General features: G+C 40.9%; 1 protein-coding gene across 3 annotated transcripts in view; it reads left to right on the forward strand.

The window, feature by feature from the left end:
• The first annotated feature begins 348 nt into the window (after nt 1-348).
• Nucleotides 349-19,762, forward strand: part of KIF16B (kinesin family member 16B) — a 243,748-nt gene continuing 224,334 nt past the window's right edge. For all 3 annotated transcript variants that reach the window (XM_073339553.2, XM_073339554.2, XM_073339552.2), the window contains exon 1: nt 349-637. In XM_073339553.2, the coding sequence (XP_073195654.1) occupies nt 591-637 (47 nt within the window). In that variant the 5' untranslated portion in view covers nt 349-590. The remainder of the gene's footprint in view (nt 638-19,762) is intronic.

Raw genomic sequence — 19,762 nt, forward strand, 5'->3', positions numbered from 1 at the left:
GGGATTGATTACACAAACCCTACAGCTCTTGAGCTCATCCTTCCTGTGAGGAAAAAGAAGCAAACAGCTGAACCCACCATGGGGTTTAGCCCCATGGGGGCAGGAGTGTGTACCCCCAGGGGACAGGCTTGGCCAGTGACTGCACCTGCCCACCCGTCTCTGTCTGGGGGTGGGGTGGGGATCCCTCCCTGTGACTATGCTCCCCGCCTGGGCTCGAGGGGCTCGCCGCTCTGTGAGCGGGCTCCCGTTTGAGGGGCACTCCCGGGCTCGCGCCCCGCCCCTGCCTGTGCCGGGAGCTCCGCAGTGGGCGGGGCTCCGGCCGGCAGCCAGGCGAGGGGGAGGAGTAACGCGTCCCGCGGCGGTTTGTCCCTGCGCTGGCGCCGTACCGGTGGAGCTCGCCGCCGCTGCCCCGTGGCTGCCGTGACAACAAGGGGAGCCGGCCCGGCCCGGCCGGCGCAGTGATTCGGGCGGCTGCGTGGGAGGGGGGCGGCCCGCCCGCCGTGACGGTAGCATGCAGTAGCGCCGGAGGCGGAGATGTGGCCTGTCCCCTAGCCGGCAGCGCCAGCCCTGGGCCGGGGCAGGGATGCGCCATGGCTTCGGTGAAGGTGGCTGTCCGAGTCCGGCCCCTGAACCGCAGGTGAGTCCCGGGCGGAGCAGGCTCCTGCGGCTCGTTTCCCGCCGTAAGGGCTGCGGGGGCTGTCCTACCCCCTTCCCTGGGGGTCGCGGGGCCGAGGTCCTCCCCTTTCCTGGGGGCCGACGGCGGACGGGTCCTTATTTGCCCTGGGTCAGGGCCGTCACTGTCCTTATCTCCCCCGTTACCCCTTTCTCTGGTGGCTGCTATCCCCTTACCTGCGGGGCTCCCCCCCACCCCCCTTGGCTGCTGGTCAGGGCTGGGACTAGTCACTGGGTCAGACCACACCTGTCCGGGATGGGCTAGAATGATCGTACTTAGTCCTGCCATGAGTGCAGGGGACTGGACTAGATGACCTCTCGTGGTCCCTTCCAGTCCCATGATTCTGTGATTGTCCTCTCTTAATACCCACCTTCCATGGTGGCTGCTGAGTCAGGGCTGGGACAGCGTGAACGAGATTTTCAAACCATGAGGAAGTTTCAAAAAAACAAAAATCTTTCTGAAGCAGAGCGGCAATTCTCCATTCCCACAGTGTGAGACCACTGAAAGTTGCTTTAAAATGCTCTGTAAAATTCTCTTCCCCCTTCAGTTCCCAGGATAAGTCAGATTGGGTGTCAGGGCTAAATCCCACCGAAACATGAGTTACAATTGTTAGAACTATGTTGTTGTTCCCGATCTTCCAGGTTCTGTATCTGGAAGTTTTAAAAGTTTGTGGGGAAATAAACGTCTGAGCTGCCAGGACACACAATGCCTGTAAGGGCTGTGTTGGCAATAACAATTATAGATATGGTAAGAAAATCATGTCTGTGAATTTTAAATGTCTCTGATATGCAGCCAGATAATGCACTGCAAGAGCTACTTCAAAATTGATTGCCAAATGAGGTCCCCTTCTTTCTCCTCTGGTGGACTGAGAAATACTTTTGCGTTGTGCGTAAAAGAGGGATTGTTTTGTCAGGATCCTCCACTGAAAGCTTTGTCTTCCAAGTCGTTAGTAATTATATGTTAGTTTGATACTTTCATAATTTAAGAAAATTTCCAGCATTGTGAGAGATGAGAGATTGTTGAGCATGCTTCCTTTCATCTGAATGTTAAAAGAAAGTAGAATACCACACATTATTTGTTGGGCCCATGTGGGTGTTGCAAGCTGCTTTGCCTATTTTAATGAGAGGTATTTTTGTGTAGTACAAATATAACTACTCTTGGTTTGCAGTAGGGGAAGACATATAAAATGTTAGTTCAATTGCTGTTGAGAGGGCTTTTTTTTTTTCATTTGAAAATAGAAAAAAAGTAGACAAGTATCTGGAAAGTAATATTTTGGACACTTTCAAAAAGTGACCTCAATCAGAAGTCTTTATAGGTAATGACTGCTAGTTGACTGCTGAAAAAGATATTGAAAGGACACTGCCTGGACCATTTGCTATGTTGATTGTTACAAAATGTACACATCTTGAGGTAAATCCAGAAAATAAAAGCAGTTTCCCCTAGTTAACTAAACTTTCAATGTACAGAACAAATATAGTAATTTTTTTAAATGAACTAACCCAAATACTGCTTTAAAGAAAGAGACAAACACCCTCCCCTCCCCGCATATATTTATTTCAGTTGGCTCTCTTGGCAATCTTTTCATTTATTTGAATGATCTGAAGTGATATAAATTTTTTTTTTTTACAAGAAAAAGATACGCTTTAAATTTATAAATTGTGAAACCAGGTGTCTGTTAACTTCCAGTTTTTACCTACTTTAGATATCTCCTTATCAATTTGCAAAATCCTTAGAAGATCTGTAAAAATTTATAAGGGCCTTGAGACCATGGGTTGAAAGGTAGGATAAAAGTGCAAAGTATTATTTATTTGTATTGTGGTAGCACTTAGGAGTCCTAATCATGGATCGGGATCTCATTGTGCTATGCACCTTACAAATACATCATGGGAAACAGGTTTCAGAGTAGCAGCCGTGTCAGTCTGTATCTGCAAAAAGAAAAGGAGGACTTGTGGAACCTTAGAGACTAACAAATTTATTTGAGCATAAGCTTTCATGAGCTACAGCTCACTTCATCGGATGCATTCAGTGGAAAATACAGTGGGGAGATTTATATACACAGAGAACATGAAACAATGGGCGTTACCATACACACTGTAATGAGAGTGATCAGGTAAGGTGAGCTATTATCAGCAGGAGAGTTTACAATCCAAATACAAACAAGTGGATGCAACAGATAGACTGGGAGCACATGGAAACAATGGAGCAGTGCTGGTGTGTTGGGCAGCAGATGCTGGGATGTGTTAAGGTTCAGAGAGCAAGCAGGAAGGAGGACCAGCGAAACCGTTTACAAAGACATGGTTAAGGATTCTTGTGTACACTGCAATAAAGCATTACAACTTGTTTACAGGAAGACAGCTGTGTGCCAGCCTAGGTTGCTAACCAGGGCAACATGACCAGCTGCTCTGGTTTCTGAGAATACTAACCATTAACTGGTTACAAATTAAGGCATTGATCATGTTACCTGCCTGGTTGAAGCAGTCTGTCTGCTTCAACCAGGAAATTGCAGAACTGGGCCTCGAAGTTATGGTGTAGGCAAGTCCTCACTGTCAGCAAAAATACCACCTCAAAGTGTGTTCGTATCACATTTGTCAGGTTTAGCCTGATTAGTATTTAGATGGGAGACTTCCTTGGAAAACCCAGGGTTCAGCAGAAAGTTGGTAGTTCATTAAAATGGCACTATTGTCTTTTGGTCAGCGTGGTTTTATGGGCTGCTGTGCTGCAGGAGGTGCTATCCTTGAGATGAAGCGTAAACCCAAGATCCTGAGACATTAATAAGAGTAGTGATGTTGGCCCTGGTGCATAAACCAAATTCCAAATGGGATAATTACATTTTGTCCATATACATTTCTGTGGTATTTTTTTTTGGACATGATATCCTTTATGTCCTTTACTAAGCTGTTGCTATGCTCTTCACATCTGCTATGCTGCTCAAGTACATAGTCATAGATTGGTGAGGGGACTTTTTTCTTTAATTAAAAGAAACTTGTCAATGAAGCCTTACTGTAGCCCTGTTTTTTTTTAAACTCTAAGAACAGTATACATAAAAAAAAAAAAAAAGACTTTAATTAACTTGTAATTTCTTGTAGATGAAGCTTAGTACATCTTTGGTTTGTTTTAAATTTAATTATATTATGCAGCTTATTTTATTATTAACTATCCAGGTCATTTGTAATTAGAGCTGGCTGGGCAGTGTGTGGTTATTTAAAAATGTCTGTTAGTAAGACTTCTTCAGCAAAGCTTCAAGTGCTTTGGTTTTTGCACTAAATGCAGTTGCAAAATATGAAAATAGAGGTGAATGTAACATTATTAAAAATAAAACTAAATTGGAAGTTACTAATATTTTGTAAAATTTGTTTAAATTCTTCCTTGGATATTTGTTTTTTACATGTAGTAAACCAACTGAAGGGAAAGATAGAAATGCATGGAGGGTATGCTGCTCTGGCACATGAAGTATTCACAGTTATTGTAATTAATCAGTTTTACTTTCATAAGATAAACAGCTTTAAAATGTTATAGGGTTGAAGGTTTCTCTCTAAAAGAAGCTTTTAAGTGACTTTAGGATTTGGTTGGCTTAACGTATGCTGTGTCAGTGTTAATACTTGAAATTTGTAGGCCATATTTGTAGGTTGTCCATTACAGAGATATGCAAATTCGTGCAACAGCACCATTAACTATATAATATGTTGTATATATGCATTTTGGAATGAGTCAAGCAATAGGAAGGAATGTATTACTCTATTAAATATAATTTGCAATTCCATCATATAGGTGACTAACTTTAATGCACTTCCCTCCTTTCTGTGGTTTTAGGTCAGTGGCGTCTGTCTTTGATCTGTCCTGAAAAGGAACACATTCATTTGGGAGCCACTATAGTCTGCCTCCTTCCTTCCCCCTGTGCCTCTCTAAAAATAATTCACATCCAAAAGTATATCATATGTAAGAAGGGTTTCTGACAAAACTATGATTCAGCATCTCTCCTGCTGAATAATATAATAGTAGTAGTGTGGTATGTAGAGAAGGTTTAGGAGCTAAACAAATGATCTCTTTGAAACCAAACTGCAGGTGTGAGCTCATGTGGTTACAAAACAGTTGAGTCACTTTAAGTCTCCATGAAACCTTAATTTTTCTCTCTTGTGTATGTAATTTTGTGGAAGTGGAGAGGACAAGTGTAGTTACTATTGTATTGTGACAGCAACCTTTAGGTCTTTGCTAAAAATAAATAAAATTCTGGCAATATAAAATAGCTTAGAAATCAATCTTTTGAGCCACAGAAGGAAAAAGTCCATTTTTGTGAGACTAAAAATATAGTCGGAGTTCATAAGTGACTGAAGTTATCCCATTGGTTTATGGAATGGTCTTAGTTGTCACTTACCTGTATAAAGTTACCTATGAGGTTCAGTTTCAGAAATAGTTGTTAAAACTTCAGCCTGTGAGGAGTTGATACTGAGGAAAGTAGGGTATTTTTAACAAGTGACTGTCATGCCTTGGAGAGGTGCCCTGTTTGCAGTGTGCTATGCGTTAGAAGTTCTCTCAACTCTCCCTTTTATTTTTGTTGCCTGAGAAAATATCAGAGAGCTCCTTATGCTTCTCTGTTCATTGCTGGATAGCATGTTGAGCAAGTTGGACACTATTATGTGGTTTTCTGTTGACTTAGAATCAATTTCATTAAATAGGAATGTATTTTTCCTCTGTTTTGGATGCTTTTACCCATTACGAAGTTACCTGACAATCTTGCATTAATATCCGTAGTGAATCTTTTAGTTCTTTAATTTTCCCTTCCCCTCTGTTTTCTCCCCCGCCCCATTATATCTAGACTTGCAATTAATAGTGAACTTGCATGTTTAAATCTTTCTGGAAAAATATATCCAAGACAAAATAATGTCAGTACTTTAAATTTTTTTTTACTAAATTTGTGCTACAATAAATGAAATGTTTTTAACGCCAACTTCTGACTTTTAACTGTTTTTATGGCCTCACCGCACAATCATCTTCGTTTATACTCAACACACCAAAAATTGTACACTGCTTCTGAATGAACCTGGTATTGGAGAGGCCTGAAACACAAATTTAAATGATCCTCACTGCTATACTTTGATGACAGTGGTACTGAAAATGTCAAGATTGGTGTACTCACTGGTGATCTGTTCTTCCATTTCAATGGACATCTTCATTCAATGACTCATCTGATGTTGAAGAATTTGAAGAAACTGACTATTCTGTTTTTAAGATGAGCACACATCTTTTCTGTCATTACTTAATTCTTGACAATGTTTACTTTTTATTCATTTTTCCAAAGTCAATAATTTTTATGCCCTTGGTCTGCGTGTGCTCTTGATATCAGCTGGAGTTGTGCAGATAGATGGAAAGCATTATATGACTCTTGGGATCCAACTAAAGTAATAATAAGGAATGGAAAATCTGAAATAAAAATTCTGTTGGTTTGTAAACAACACTTAAAATAGTCATGCTGATCTCTTTTAACTTTAAAAAAAAAAGAGTTAATAGAAGTAAACAACAGAAACTGTATTGTAGCATGTATGTGTATTACACAAGGAGAAAATATATTGAAGTAGGAAAAAATGAGATCTTAGGATGTAATATAATAAAAGCAATGGGTGTTAAAGAAATCCACGTTGCGGAAAGCACAGTTTAACTGTACTGGGTTCTGATACAGTTTTTGGTGCTCTGTTTGGGGCCAAATCATGTTTTAAGTGGACTAATTTATTTTTTTAACATAATTTAGCCCAAACCACATTGGTCAGAATGACAGTTACAGCTCAGTGCAGCCACAATTGTATGTTAAGCCATGCATAAACATACATCATATGTTTCTTTAAACTTGGTGGTTTGCCCATGTAAAAAGTAAATGTCAGTCCATTATACCTTTATAGCAGCGGTTCTCAAACTGTGGTCAGGGCTGGCATTAGACTTGCTGGGGCTTTGGCCCCCCACCTGGGGTGGTGGGGCTTGTGCAGGCTCAGGCTTCGATTCCCCCCTTCTGGGGTCATGTAGTAATTTTTGTTGTCAGAAGGGGGCCATGGTGCAATGAAGTTTGAGAACTGCTGTTTTATAGCATAGACAGCTGCATCTTAGTTTCTGATCTAGCATGGTATACGAACAATCACACTTATTTTTAAAAAAAACCTTCAAATATATTTACATTAAGACTATTATGAAAAAGTCAGCACCACAAACTACATGGAAAAATATTGTTTTCTCATGTTAGAAGAACTAGAAGTCATAGTTAAGGCAATCACTCCACTTGAAGGCACAATGAACGGGCTCCTCCCTGTTATTGTCCTCCTCCTAAGATGTGCTAAGTTTATATCTAGGTACTCTATAAAACTGTATGAATGATAACTTATTACCTACTCTATGTTCAGAATAATACCCAGTACTTACTTTCAGTCACTTTGTTTATTGACCCACCTTTTGGTACTTTGGATCAGCACTTGCTCAGATAATGTACTAGGATTTCTCCTTATATTTGAGCAAAACCTAGTTCCACACTTGATGCATTTAGAGCACATATCTTTTAAAAACAAACTTGATTTTGTAATCTGTGATAACTGAATACTTGCGTTTACATCTCGAGTCTCATTTCTCTGCTCCAATGAGAAGAATCACTAGACAGCCTAAATTATATGACTTGTACTGTATATGATATTAGTTAGTTATCAATCAGTGTGTTGAAGTTGAAACTTTTGGACACTGGAATTCTTCAGCAATCCCAGCAAAATCCTCAGGAAGCAAAACACTTGAAAATGTGTCGTTTTCCTGGAGAGTTTCAGCCTTGATTTCAGAATTCTATGTGTTACTCAGAGGCCCTAGAACTTAACCTTTCTCTTAGCTCTAGATAACCTTTTGTTGCCAATGTAATCCGTGTTGTTGCATTTGTGAATTATATAGCCACATACTCTTATTTTCTCACAAAGTACATATTAGTTTAGCCATATAAAGTTGTCATGCAAAACTTCTTAGCCTAGCCATAGAACTTGCTATTTCTAGGCTTAGCTTTGTGATGATGGTGTGGGAGTGGGAGAGAATTACTTGGGCAAGCAGAATTTTTGGAGGCTGCTCCCACCTTCTCATAAATCATTCACAATTGGTCAGATCCTCAGCTTGTGTAAATTGTCATAGCTCAGTTGAAGTCAATGGACATATGACAACTTGAGTCAGGTGAAGATCTGGCCCCTGAAGTTCCCTTGTGCATATATTTGTTCACTGATATCTTTATTTATGGAACTCTGTCAACTTGTTACAGTTGCTTTGGATATTTTGGAATGAGTTACTCTGCTCTCTTATTAGCTTCTAGCCAAAACAAATGGAAGTGTCATTCTTAGGAGTGACAGTAGATCGTGACTAATCATTTGCTGTGATGTAAACCTATAAGCTCATGATACAAAACTCCAGGGTGTTGAGAAACAGTTTATTTCTTTACAGCTTTTTAAAATGAAAAGATGATTGAGTACGTCATACTAGTAACAAACTGAACATGCTCTTACTTAGAACTTAAGATGCCAGTTCCTACATCAGCTAAATCTAGTCCATAGAGCGTCTCAACTTCACAAGTATAGAAAATAGAACTTACTTAAATTAAAGAACTGATCTTTAAGAGGTAGGAAAACCATGGCACTTTGGTTTAGCAGTTTTCTCAACCTAACAAATACAATACATAGGCTTTAAATAGAATTTTAAAATTTTCCCCATGCCATTATGATTTTAGAGAAGGTCAGATTTTGGGACTTTAACTTTTGAAGTATTCTTTTAAATAACAAGTATTTGGACAAATATGAACTGTGGGCTTTATGGTGTCATATATATTTTTTCTTTTCAAAAGACAGAATTTGTAAGGAACAACTGTTGGTCCTAAATGGAGATACCTCAACTATCTTCTTGAATTCTGGATTGATTTTTTTTTATTAGTAGATAACACATTGTTTGAATGGCCATTAAATGTTTTACTATGGCAACCTGTTACTCAATAGCAATGCTACTTCACTTTTACCCTGATTTTTCCTGTTTTCATCATGGAATAGGCTGTAAGGCTGAGAACTACCCATCTTCTATTTTAAGAATTGGCAACAGCTACCTTTGTAAATAAGTAACATGGGTGAGAACTCTTTCTTCTCTCTATACAGTAAATTTCTGCTTCTCATCTGTTGACTTTTGAATATAAAAACATTAAAATAATTTCACTGAGCACCTTTTGGGGTAAAGTAGGACATGTCTTCAGTGTTCTGTTACAAGCAAAAATGACTCTTTACACTCTTAATTTTAATAACTGGTATTTATGGAACGTTGTGCATGGAACTTTGCAAACACAAGAAATTGTCCCTGGTTCAAAGAGTTTAAATCACATTCAGGCGGGCATATACCATGCCAAGGATACAATTTTATGTGCAAAATTTGTAAGGAATAATGACAACATGGAGGAGATTGTTTTAAGATTACATCAGGTGAAAGGATTAAAGAGGAAGTGGACTTGGCTGATTAAATTGGAAGCTGTGCTAAAGGTAAGGGACAGAATGAAAAACAGGGTAGGCTGAAAACTGGAGAAACAGCAGGTCAAAATGTCCCAGGTATTGGGACATTTTCTTGTAGTTTCACTTTCAGGATCATAAAACAGGCTAACTGAGAGGTGATATAGACTTGTGGGACCTGCTGAGGGAGAGGCAGCCAAGCATTTTGCTGGTGCCTCTTATGGCAGATGTCCAGTACAGATATTTAGTATGGGTTGCCAGATAAAATGGATTGGAAAAGGATTTGAAGGAAAACCTCCCTTAAGGGAGCTGAGTTGGGGGGCAGGGAGTTTGGGGTTCCTGAATACTGTACAGCAGGTCACCAAGTACCCTCCTTTTATAGCCCTCTTTCACCTGATATAGGGGGAGGATGGTGAAGTACCAGCAGTAGTGTTTTTGGGACTTGGTTGGGGTTATGTGGAAACGATTAAGGAAAGGATGATTGACCTGCACTGTTGAACTTTTTGCTGGATACTCCCAGATATTTTAGGTGAATACAGTTGCAGCTTTATTAAACCACATCCATTGCCTCTTGTCTTTCTTCTGACATGGTCGGACAATGAAAAACAGTGTTAGGCTGAGAACTGGAGAAACATTCCTGAGATGCTCTAACCTGCTAAAAGAAGATGTGTTGCAACAAGTTGTCAGATAGTGGGAATGCTCACTGGACTTCATGAGAAAGAGATGCCGGTGTCAACAATTGCACAGCAGGATGGAGCTGGCGGGGGGGGCACTGTCTGATGATTACCATCCTCTGGAATGGTGCATGCATTTCCCCAGTCTCTCTCATCTGACGAGCACTAAAGCTAGTAGTCTTCCATCAAACACCCCAAACTCTCTTTCTCCTCTCCCTTGGTGCTTGCTGAAGTTTTGCTATTTAGAATGTGGGATCGTGAATTTGCTATGATTTGGTCTCAGAAAAGGGCAATGCACTTTTGGCTTCCACTCATGGAAGCATCGCATCAAGCTTCAAGGTTCCTTTCTATGTGGCTCCTGTATGAGTATACCATGAATGTTGTGTTGAGTTCTGGGCACCTCATTACCTGAAAAATTTTGACCAATTGGAGGGCATAAAAGAGCAACAAAAGTGACTAAAGAGATTTATTTGAGAGAAAAGAGTGAACTAAATGTGTAGCTTTTATAAAGGCGTGTTACGACTGCCGGCAAAGATTAAAAGACTTAAGTCAACAACTATTTGAAGGGTATAATTACCAAAGAGGAAGAGGTATTAATTATTATAGCTCCTTATCTTAGGAGCAATGGGATGAAATTAAAGGAAATTTAAACTGCATATAAATAAATGTTAATATGGAGATTTCTTTAGACTGTGGAATAGTCTCCCAAGGTAAGTGTTGAAAGCTTAGTCAGTTGGAGAATCTACAGCTCTTTGATAAAATATTTAAAAACATTATGGGGAATAATCTTGCATGAGCAGGGAGGTGGACTGGAACTAGATGACCTTATAGGTAGCTTCCTATTTCTGACTTCCATATGATTCTGTGTCCTCTTGTAACGTGATGTATGTACAGGTCTATGCATACCCTGTAGGACACCCCAGTACATTTCTTGCCATTTGTGTGTGTGCAAAGGGTAAGGGAGAGTCCCACAGCTAGGACTTGATCCAACTTTCATTTAAGTTAATGACAAAACTCCTATTGATTTGAATAGAACATGATGGAGCCCCTAATGCTAATAGGCTAAATTTTGTGTTCCTTTAATTGAATTATTAGACTGGCAGTTAAGCTTGCATCCAATATGTAAGTACAGGATGCCTCTGTTTACACATGCTTGTTTTCCTGAGCTTTTCAATTTTTTTTAATGCTAATGCCTCATATTTTTCAAGCATTATAATGGATTATCTCAATTACTGCCCTGTTTTCACCATTCTCCTACGTAGCATTAAAGAACAAAATACTTTCAGTGCCATTGTGACTGGAGCATAATGGCAATATGGGAATGTGTGGTGCAAACTTAGTTACGTTTCTGTTTTTAGAATTCTTAATTTATGCAGGCTAAACTGATTAAAACATTTTGCATACTGAATATTCCAACTGTATTTATTTTATAGTGGCTTATATTAAAAACATAAGCATTTATTTTAGTGATTTTTTTATCAAACACACTTTTGAGGCGCCTGTGTGTCTTACGTAAATAAACTTGTGAATTACAAAATAAACTGAAACCTCCACCCCTCGCTGCGAACTCCCTGCAACCATCCCAGGAAAAGATAGCGAATCATAAGGTTGTAGCTTCCATGATGAACTAGAGAGTAAGAGAGAGAATCTGTCACAACTGAGATTTGATTTGAAATGAACACTGATTTTTGTGACTTAGACCATAATGTTTAAAATAAATAGTTAAAAAGTTGTTACAGTTGTGACAGTTAATACAACTGCACTCCTTGAACTGGTATCTCTGAAGTCTGAGTATTTGAAATGAATGAGTTATAGGTAGGGCCAGCTGTCTGAGTGAGTTCTCGTGTTTAGATACAAAATACAGAGGTACCATAGCTATTGAGAGTATATTCTTAAATTGAGAGATGCTCCAGAAATAGTGAAGCTCTGAAAGACTGAGCAAAAGAGGGCAATTGCTAGTTGACTAAAGTTATCATTCAATGTATGTATCCTAGTAATACCCAGAGGCTTTGATCAACAGCTTTATGAAGACATGGTCTTTGTCCCCAAAGAGTTCATAATCTAAAATCACAAATGACATAGGAAGGGTGCAGTAGGAGGGGACACATTAATAATTTTTATATAGACATATTTACATTTTCAAATGTTTAAATTATTTTTACTTATTAAAAATGTATAAATGCCTAATAACCCCATCTGCTCTTCAAGCCAGACTTGTACGTATCACAGCTGAGGAGAGGTGGGAAGAAATATGTGGTCTTGTAGGTCAGTTCAGGGAGAGTGATCAGTCTTGAAGAAGACACTGTTCAAGTTTTAGTTGTTTGTTTAAATTATCTTCTAACTTAATATAAAACCCAGTAACAAGTCAGAGTAAACTATAGAGGTAGGAGACCAACATGAGTTTAATCGACGTGGGAGCTACCCAGTTTTCTGCACTGAGGGTCTCATTTACAATTACTAGTACTTAACTTGTGTCCAAGTGGGGTATAGCGCAGATTATGGCTTCAGAGCCCAGGTGCAGAATCTTGAGGCCAAAGTTGCTGAACAGAGACCTAGTTATTTTTCGAGGTGGCATATAAGGACAACGTAGAACAAATCCATCTCAGAACTGGCTTCTCTGATCTCCAGTTGAGAAAGCTTTTCTTATCTTGGGGAAAAAAACCAAGCATATGAAGGAAGAGTATCTCGTCATTTCAGAGGTGAAGTAGAATGCCTGACAATGAAAGAGGATTCTAACATAATAGGAATTACTGAAACATGATGAAAATTAATGAGATAATGTAATATTGGGTTATAAACTATGCAGGAAGGACTGACTAGGTCAGAGGTGGGCAAGCTACAGCCCGCGGGCCACATCCAATCCGCGGGACCCTCCTGCCCGGCCCCTGAGCTCCTGACCAGGGAGGCTCGCCCCCGGCCCCTCCCATGCTGTTCCCCCTTGCTCCACTGGTGCAGTGGTCTGGGCGGTGGGGCCGCAAGCTCCCGAGGCAGCGCAGCTGCGGAACTCGGCCTAACCCGGTGCTTTGTGCTGCACGGTGCATGGCTGGCTCCAGCTGGGCAGCGCGGTTGCTTGTCCTGGTGCAGCCGTGCCGCCAGCCACCAGTGCTCCAGGCAGCGTAGTAAGGGAGAGGGGAAGAGGGGTTGGATAGAGGGCAGGGGAGTTCGGGGGGTGGTCAGGCTCCAGGGGTGTGGATAGGGGTCCGGGCGGTCAGAGGGTGGGGAACAGGCGCGTTGAATGGGGGCAAGGGTTCTGGGGGCGGTTAGGGGACAGGGAGATGGGGCAGGGGTCCCGGGGGGGGGCAATCAGGAAGGAGGGGGGGTTGGATGGGGTGGTTGGGGGCAGTTAGGGGTGGAGGGGTCTTGGCGAAGGGATGTTTGGATGGGGCAGGGCCCCGGTTGGGGGGGGGCAGTCAGGAAGGAGAGGGGTTGGAATGGGCGGTGGAGGACAGTTAGGGGTGGGGGGTGCGGGGGTGGTCAGGGGACAGAAAGCGGGGAGGTGAGGGTGGATGGGGCAGGAGTCCTGGGGGGGTGAGAAGCAGGAGGGCCAAGAAGCAGGAGGGCCGGATAGGGGGCGGGGGCTGGGCCACACCTGGCTGTTTGGGGAGCCATAGCCTCCCCTAACTGGCCCTCCATACAATTTCTGAAACCCGATGTGGCCCTCAGGCCAAAAAGTTTGCCCGCCCTTGGACTAGGTCATAGAGATGGGGATCATAGAATCTTTTAGTTTTACAAATAAAATGTTAGTGACTTGTGAATCTGTTTGGATATGGATAGAAATCATAAGTCATAAAAATACAAATATAGTCTGAGGTATACTACTAGTCTCCTGATTAGGAGAAGAATATTGAATACATAATGTTGAAGGACTTCAAAGAGACAATTCAGTCTAATAATACAGTCCTAATGAGTGACTTCAGCTACTTGCATGGAAACTGGTCAGATGTCACAACTGGATTCCTTTAATTGTCTTGTTCTTGTAACAGCTAGGGCAGGTCTACAATTAAAATGCTGCATCAGCGCAGCTGCACTGATTCACTTGTGCTGCTGTATCACATAAATGAACACACTCCTATGCTGACGGAAGAGCTCCTCCTGTTGACGTAGTTAATCCATCCCTGCGGGAGGCGGTAGCTATGTTGATGGGAGAAGCGCTCTACCGTTGACATAGCGCTGTCTACACTGGGGGTTAGGTTGGTATAACTACATTGCTCATGGGTGTGGATTTTTCACACGGCTGATTGATGTAGTTATACCTATATAAGTCTGTAGTGTAGGCCTGGCCCTAGTTCTAAGTGCCAGAGGAAAAGCTGTTCTTGATGAAGTCCAAAGTGACGCGGAGAAGTGGTTCAAGAAGTAACTGTAGTTGAGCCACTAATATCTATATTAAGTTCAACCTTGGAGGAGTGCTGAATAAAAATCTAGCAGTGTGATATTAAATTTTACAAAGGGGAATTTAAAAAATGGTGAAGAAACTAGTTAAAAAGTCATTAAGTTTGAAGGTACGGAAACTGAACTCTTTAGACTCAACATGGAGGATACTTAAGCAACCATAGCAGTCTCACATATAGGGGGTTTGTCTATTTTTCTTCCCCTTGCCTTTTTTGTGGATGTTTTCTTCTACTCTCACCTCCCAAAAAAGACATCATCAACAAAAAAAGCAAGAAGGTAAGGGGAAGAAAAACAGACAACCCCCCCTATATATTGATGACAATGTTAAATGACAGGATTCAAGAGCTCTTTTTGAGCCCAACATATCCTTCAGAAATGGAAATCCAACCCTTGTGAAGCCAGGAGGTAGGAGCCTAACCTGTCTCTGGAAAATACAAGAAGAAAATTAGGAGAGATAAGAGGGGATTTGAGGAGCAAATAGACAACACACAACAATAAATTATTTAAGTTTACTGTAAGGAAGAAGCCACCCACAAGAGAATTGTGTGTCTGGTGACCTAGCAAAGAGTAAAGATTGCTGCTGAGGAACATAAGGACGTTTCAAGGAAGCTAAATTATTTTTTTTGAGCCAAGCTTCACCAAAAGAATGTTGGGGAGATCATCTTTATTTCCTGAAAAAGAGTAGAACTATCAAAAGAGGATGTCCTGGAACAAATTGATAAATTAAGAGCAATAAGTCATTGGGACTGGATGGTATTTATGCATAAGTTCTGGAAGAACGGAAAAATGAAGTTGCTAAACTGCAAACAAAAATATGAAATCTCATTAAAATCGGTTCATTCTGCAACATCTTGGCTGTTTATCCCATATTGCTTCAACAAGGTCTGGAGGAAATGCACATAAGCTGACACAGCAGCATGTACAGCAATGCTTTCTAGGATATCTGACACCACAGAGAGCTGTAAGAAAGGAGAACTGGGTAAACCATTTACACAGGCATGATTTGAGATTCCATCTTTGGAGAGTAAAAATAATAACTGAGGAACATCAAGACAAACGTGTCTCATCCCAGGCAGTTTACTGCTTGAAGGCTGACATAGTTACTAACCAAACATAGTCCATGGCATATGTGGATACAACTCATTTTTAGAGCCAGCTGTCGTTAATTGTTCACAGATTTGATTAAAATTTGGTATAGACAGGGCCTTAATAATCTCCCCATTTTATTTGGCTGGGTTTGTTTATACTTACCCCAATCTCATGAAATCTGTCGTATGCTGGTGACATCAAGGGTTGGTCAGACAGGGCTAATAAGTGTAATTAATATTTAAATAATTGGGGACTCTTTCATTTTTATAGTGCTTCTCCAGCTTCAAGTAATTAAGTCTGTTAGACTTCCACTCTATACAAGCCAGACAAGCAGTTGTCCTGTTAGAAGTACACATTTTTAAAATAGGTGCATAATTTAATATAGTGACAGTTTTTCACTCATTAATCGTTCATAATGACTTGTGAAACATCTAGGCATCATTTGACATGTGATAGCACAAGGACACTGCACACTAATTTTCTAGAAAAGGCTTAATGTAGATTCAGAGTGCTCCCTTTCAGTATTGTTGACCAGGCTTCATCACTGAATTTGATCCACTGGTTAGATTATTAGCTTCTTTGGCCTGGGCTGGGTACTGATTGGAAGTGCGGCATCTGAAACAAGTGCTTTGTCAGTAAAATGAATAGAGTCCTCCTTCATTAACTTTTTGAGAAAACTTATATGTGAACTGAAACAACTGAAACTCTTCTGACAGTAAAAACAATTTCAGTAAAATGTTGTGAATTTCATTAGAAGATTAAAAGAATCCTTCTCCTAACTTCCTTTAGGAGAAGTGTTTGATACTCATCAAGACCTTGGTCCTGCACCATTCAAGGCTTATAGCAGTTTTTCCATTAATTTGAATGAGGGCAGGATTAAATTCCCAAATAACAAATCTTTACTGATTTTGTGATGCCAACAAGGAGTGATTACACAGCTGGTAGCTGCTTTCCTGTGGTCTGCTATGTCTTGTGATGTGCTGTATTTCTAACCCACTGTGCCGTAAAAACATCCTTTTTAGTGTCCTACTGAGAACTGGAGATATACAGGGCAAACAGCTCTTACAGAGTGGCACCTTGGGGTAAAGGTATGTATTATTGGCTGGGGAATCTGTGATCACTAGATGTCCTCTAAGCAAGGCAACTCTTGACATTTTTTGGCAATCAAGGTAACTTTCTTAGATGATTTTAAAAGTTAATAACTTCAGCACTAGTTGCAGATCAGTTTTGGGATTCTTTGTCTAATATCCCAAAGTTCACAGATTAAAAATAGTCTTTATGAAAATATTTGTAAGTATGTGTGTGGCAGCACACTTATACAAGAAAACAGCATTTCTGTGTTGATGTGTTATACCATGTTAGAGGAATCAAAACTCTGCTTCAGTTTTCAGAAGCTGTATTGTCTGACACTTACAGGATGTGGTGTAGGTGTGGGTTAAAATGTTCGAAAGTGCGTAAGTCACTTTAGAAAATGAGCCTTTGAGCCAAAGTCAGTTACGCACTTTTGAAATATTCTACCTGTTTTGTTATAAGCTATGTAAAGAAATTTGGTCTCGTCTGGCAATAAAACCTAGTGGTATGGTTACAGAATTACTTCAATTACACCTCCCAGTTTCAGGTTATTATAACTTCCTGAAATGTTTCTGGGCTGAAACATTCTCGTTAGTGTGAACCCAAATGTGAATTTTCTGTTGAAAACTCGAGGAAATCTTTTTGGCCATCACAGCTGGACGTTGTTGGGGAAAAAAAAAATTCTAATTACACCTTCAATGTCATGGCAGCAGCAAAAAAATTAAGCCTGAAATGTACTTAATAGCCTTTACTGGGCATTAAATCCTGGTAGTAGTCCTTAATAAAGAGTTGTGCCTATGTGTAGTTTGGGCACGGCACAGCACTCCTTTTAAATTATGGCATAGTTTTGTTCAGTTTTTTGCTTCAGTAAGCAATGGGTTGCCTCTTACCTCTCCCCCATTCCATCTTGTATCAATACTGCGCCCAATCCAATATTAGAAGCATTAGTACATAGCACAAATGGTTTGTTGCAATCAGGGCTGACTAAAACAAGCTCTTTAGACAAAGCATCTTTTATGTTCTGGAAGACTTTCTCACAGGCCTTTGTCCATACCAACCTGTCTAGTTTCCCTTTTTTTGTAAGGTCTGTTATGAGGGTCACAGTGTCACTAAACCCCTTTACAGAATTGGACGTGCTTCTTTGTTCTAGGGGCAGGTCAACTCCTAATGACTTCTACTTTTAAGGGGTCAGAGTGGCAGATGAACCCACTGCCCATCCTGTGCCCTAGGTAAGATACCTCTGCAGCCCCTGTTTTGCATTTGGACACCTTGACAGTGAGGTTAGCTTCTCTCGCTATTAACCTTTGTAATATACCATGTGCGAGTTGCAGTGTTCTTGCAGGGAGCTACTGAAAATAGCCAAGTCATCTATATAGGCTCTGGCAAGTGTTTGTAACCCCTACAGCACCTCATTGATAAACCCCATAAAGATTGTGCCTGAATTTTTTAATCCAAAAGGCATAACTTCACATTCATAAAATTCAGATTCTACTATATACACAGATTTTTCCTGAGCATCAGCATCTAAGGCAATTTGCCAGTACCCATGAGTCAAATCCAGTATGCTTATAAATTGTGCACCCTCCAATCAGTCCTGAAAGTCCTCTCTTTGGAGTGTGGGGTAAGGATCAGACTAGGTGATTACATTTAGTTTCCTATAATCCACACACAATCTCATGCTTTCATCCTTCTTAGAAACCATCACAATAGATGTCCAAGGGCTTTTTGACTTAGTGATTACCATTTCCAGGATGCTTTTAACCGCTTCTTGAATCTGCTTCTGCATTTTCCCTTTAGCCCAGGATGCTCTGCTAGTAGCTGGGTGGAGCACCATGGTTTGAATGGAGTGTACAATCTTGTTTGTTAAACCTGGCTGGTTGGAAAATACCTGTTTGTGGTGCTTTAAAAGGGCCAGCATTCCCGGCTTTCGGATTGGATTTAAACTCTCCCCAAACTCAATGCTTTCCAGTGGAGTTTCTTCTTTACAGTTGAGTCTCATCTTACACGGGGGTTAGGTTCTAAAGTCAGCACGTAAGGTGAAAATAGCGTATAGTCAAAATGATCCTTGAAAATCCCTTAAATCATCCATAAAGTACAGTATACTGTACATGGTTTTGTGTATACAACCCTATACAGTAATATGTATAACGTATACAGTAATGTACAGTATATAATAGAGTACATATGCAAAATATAATTTTACAGTACTGTATTTTTAATTACATCAGAGAGAGAGAGATTGGTGCTGTACACACTGCGAGGATTAGTCTTCCTCTTCCCCTGACAACACTATTGGGGGGTCGTCAGGGCTTGATGTCGATCCAGGAGACAGAGGTGATGGAGAGTGAGTCGTAGACAAGTGGTTGGCTCTGGTTCAGCTCGAGAAGTTGATTGCGTAGGCTCATCTGCTGCTGGTTGTTTTTCCTCGAAAAACATGGTGATCGGCAACTGTCACTGTTGTCTCTTGAGCTGCTCACACTTTTCTGGATACGGTCTCAAATCGTCCGTAATACTACGTGTGATTTTGAGGCTTCATTCCTTAGAGGGATCTTATTCAGAAATTAAATCATTCAAGTGTTTCGCTGTTTGGAACACTTCAGCAAATTTATAAAGATTCCAACTTGCTGGCTCTTCCTGTTCGTTGTCATCATTTTCGTCTTCTGTAGACAATTTTATCAGTTCAATTGACTTTATCAGTCAATGCTTCTCTAAGGCTCTCAATTAATTCTTCAATTTCTTCCTCAACGATGTCGACGAAGCCGTAACTACCCACTTGTCTGGCCACCTGAACAATGCGTTGCACTTCTTTGTCAATGGTCGGGAAACCCTTAAAATCATTCACACGTTCTTTCCATAGGTTTTGCCAACATGCATTGACTGTTTCAGGCTTGATTGCATCCATTGCCTGTTTAATATAAGTGATGCAATCGGCAATGTTGAAGGACTTCCAACACTCCGTCACATTAAGATTGGGATCAGCGTCCATAGCGCTACGTATCCGTAAGACGTAAGCCTTGTGTACGTGGCCTTGAAACAGCGAATCATGCCTTCGTCGAGAGGTTGGAGGGTGGAGGTGGTATTGGGGGGGAGAAGGATGACTTCAAAGTCATTATGCACAAACCGGAGTGCTGCAGGGTGGCCAGGAGCATTGTCTACGATCAGCAACACTTTAAAGTCAAGTCCTTTCTCTTTGAGGTACCTCTTGACCTCCGGAATGAAACACTTGTGGAACTAATCCAGAAATGCTGCTGTCACCCAAGCCTTTTTATTTGATTTCCAGAACACGGGCAGGAGACTTTTGTTCTTGCCTTTTAGGGCACAGGGATTTGCAGCCCTGTAGAGCAAGCCCGGCTTTATTAAATGCCCAGCCGCATTGCCACAAA

This window comes from Lepidochelys kempii, chromosome 3 (assembly GCF_965140285.1).
Source record: "Lepidochelys kempii isolate rLepKem1 chromosome 3, rLepKem1.hap1, whole genome shotgun sequence".
Classification (NCBI taxonomy): Eukaryota; Metazoa; Chordata; order Testudines; family Cheloniidae; genus Lepidochelys; species Lepidochelys kempii.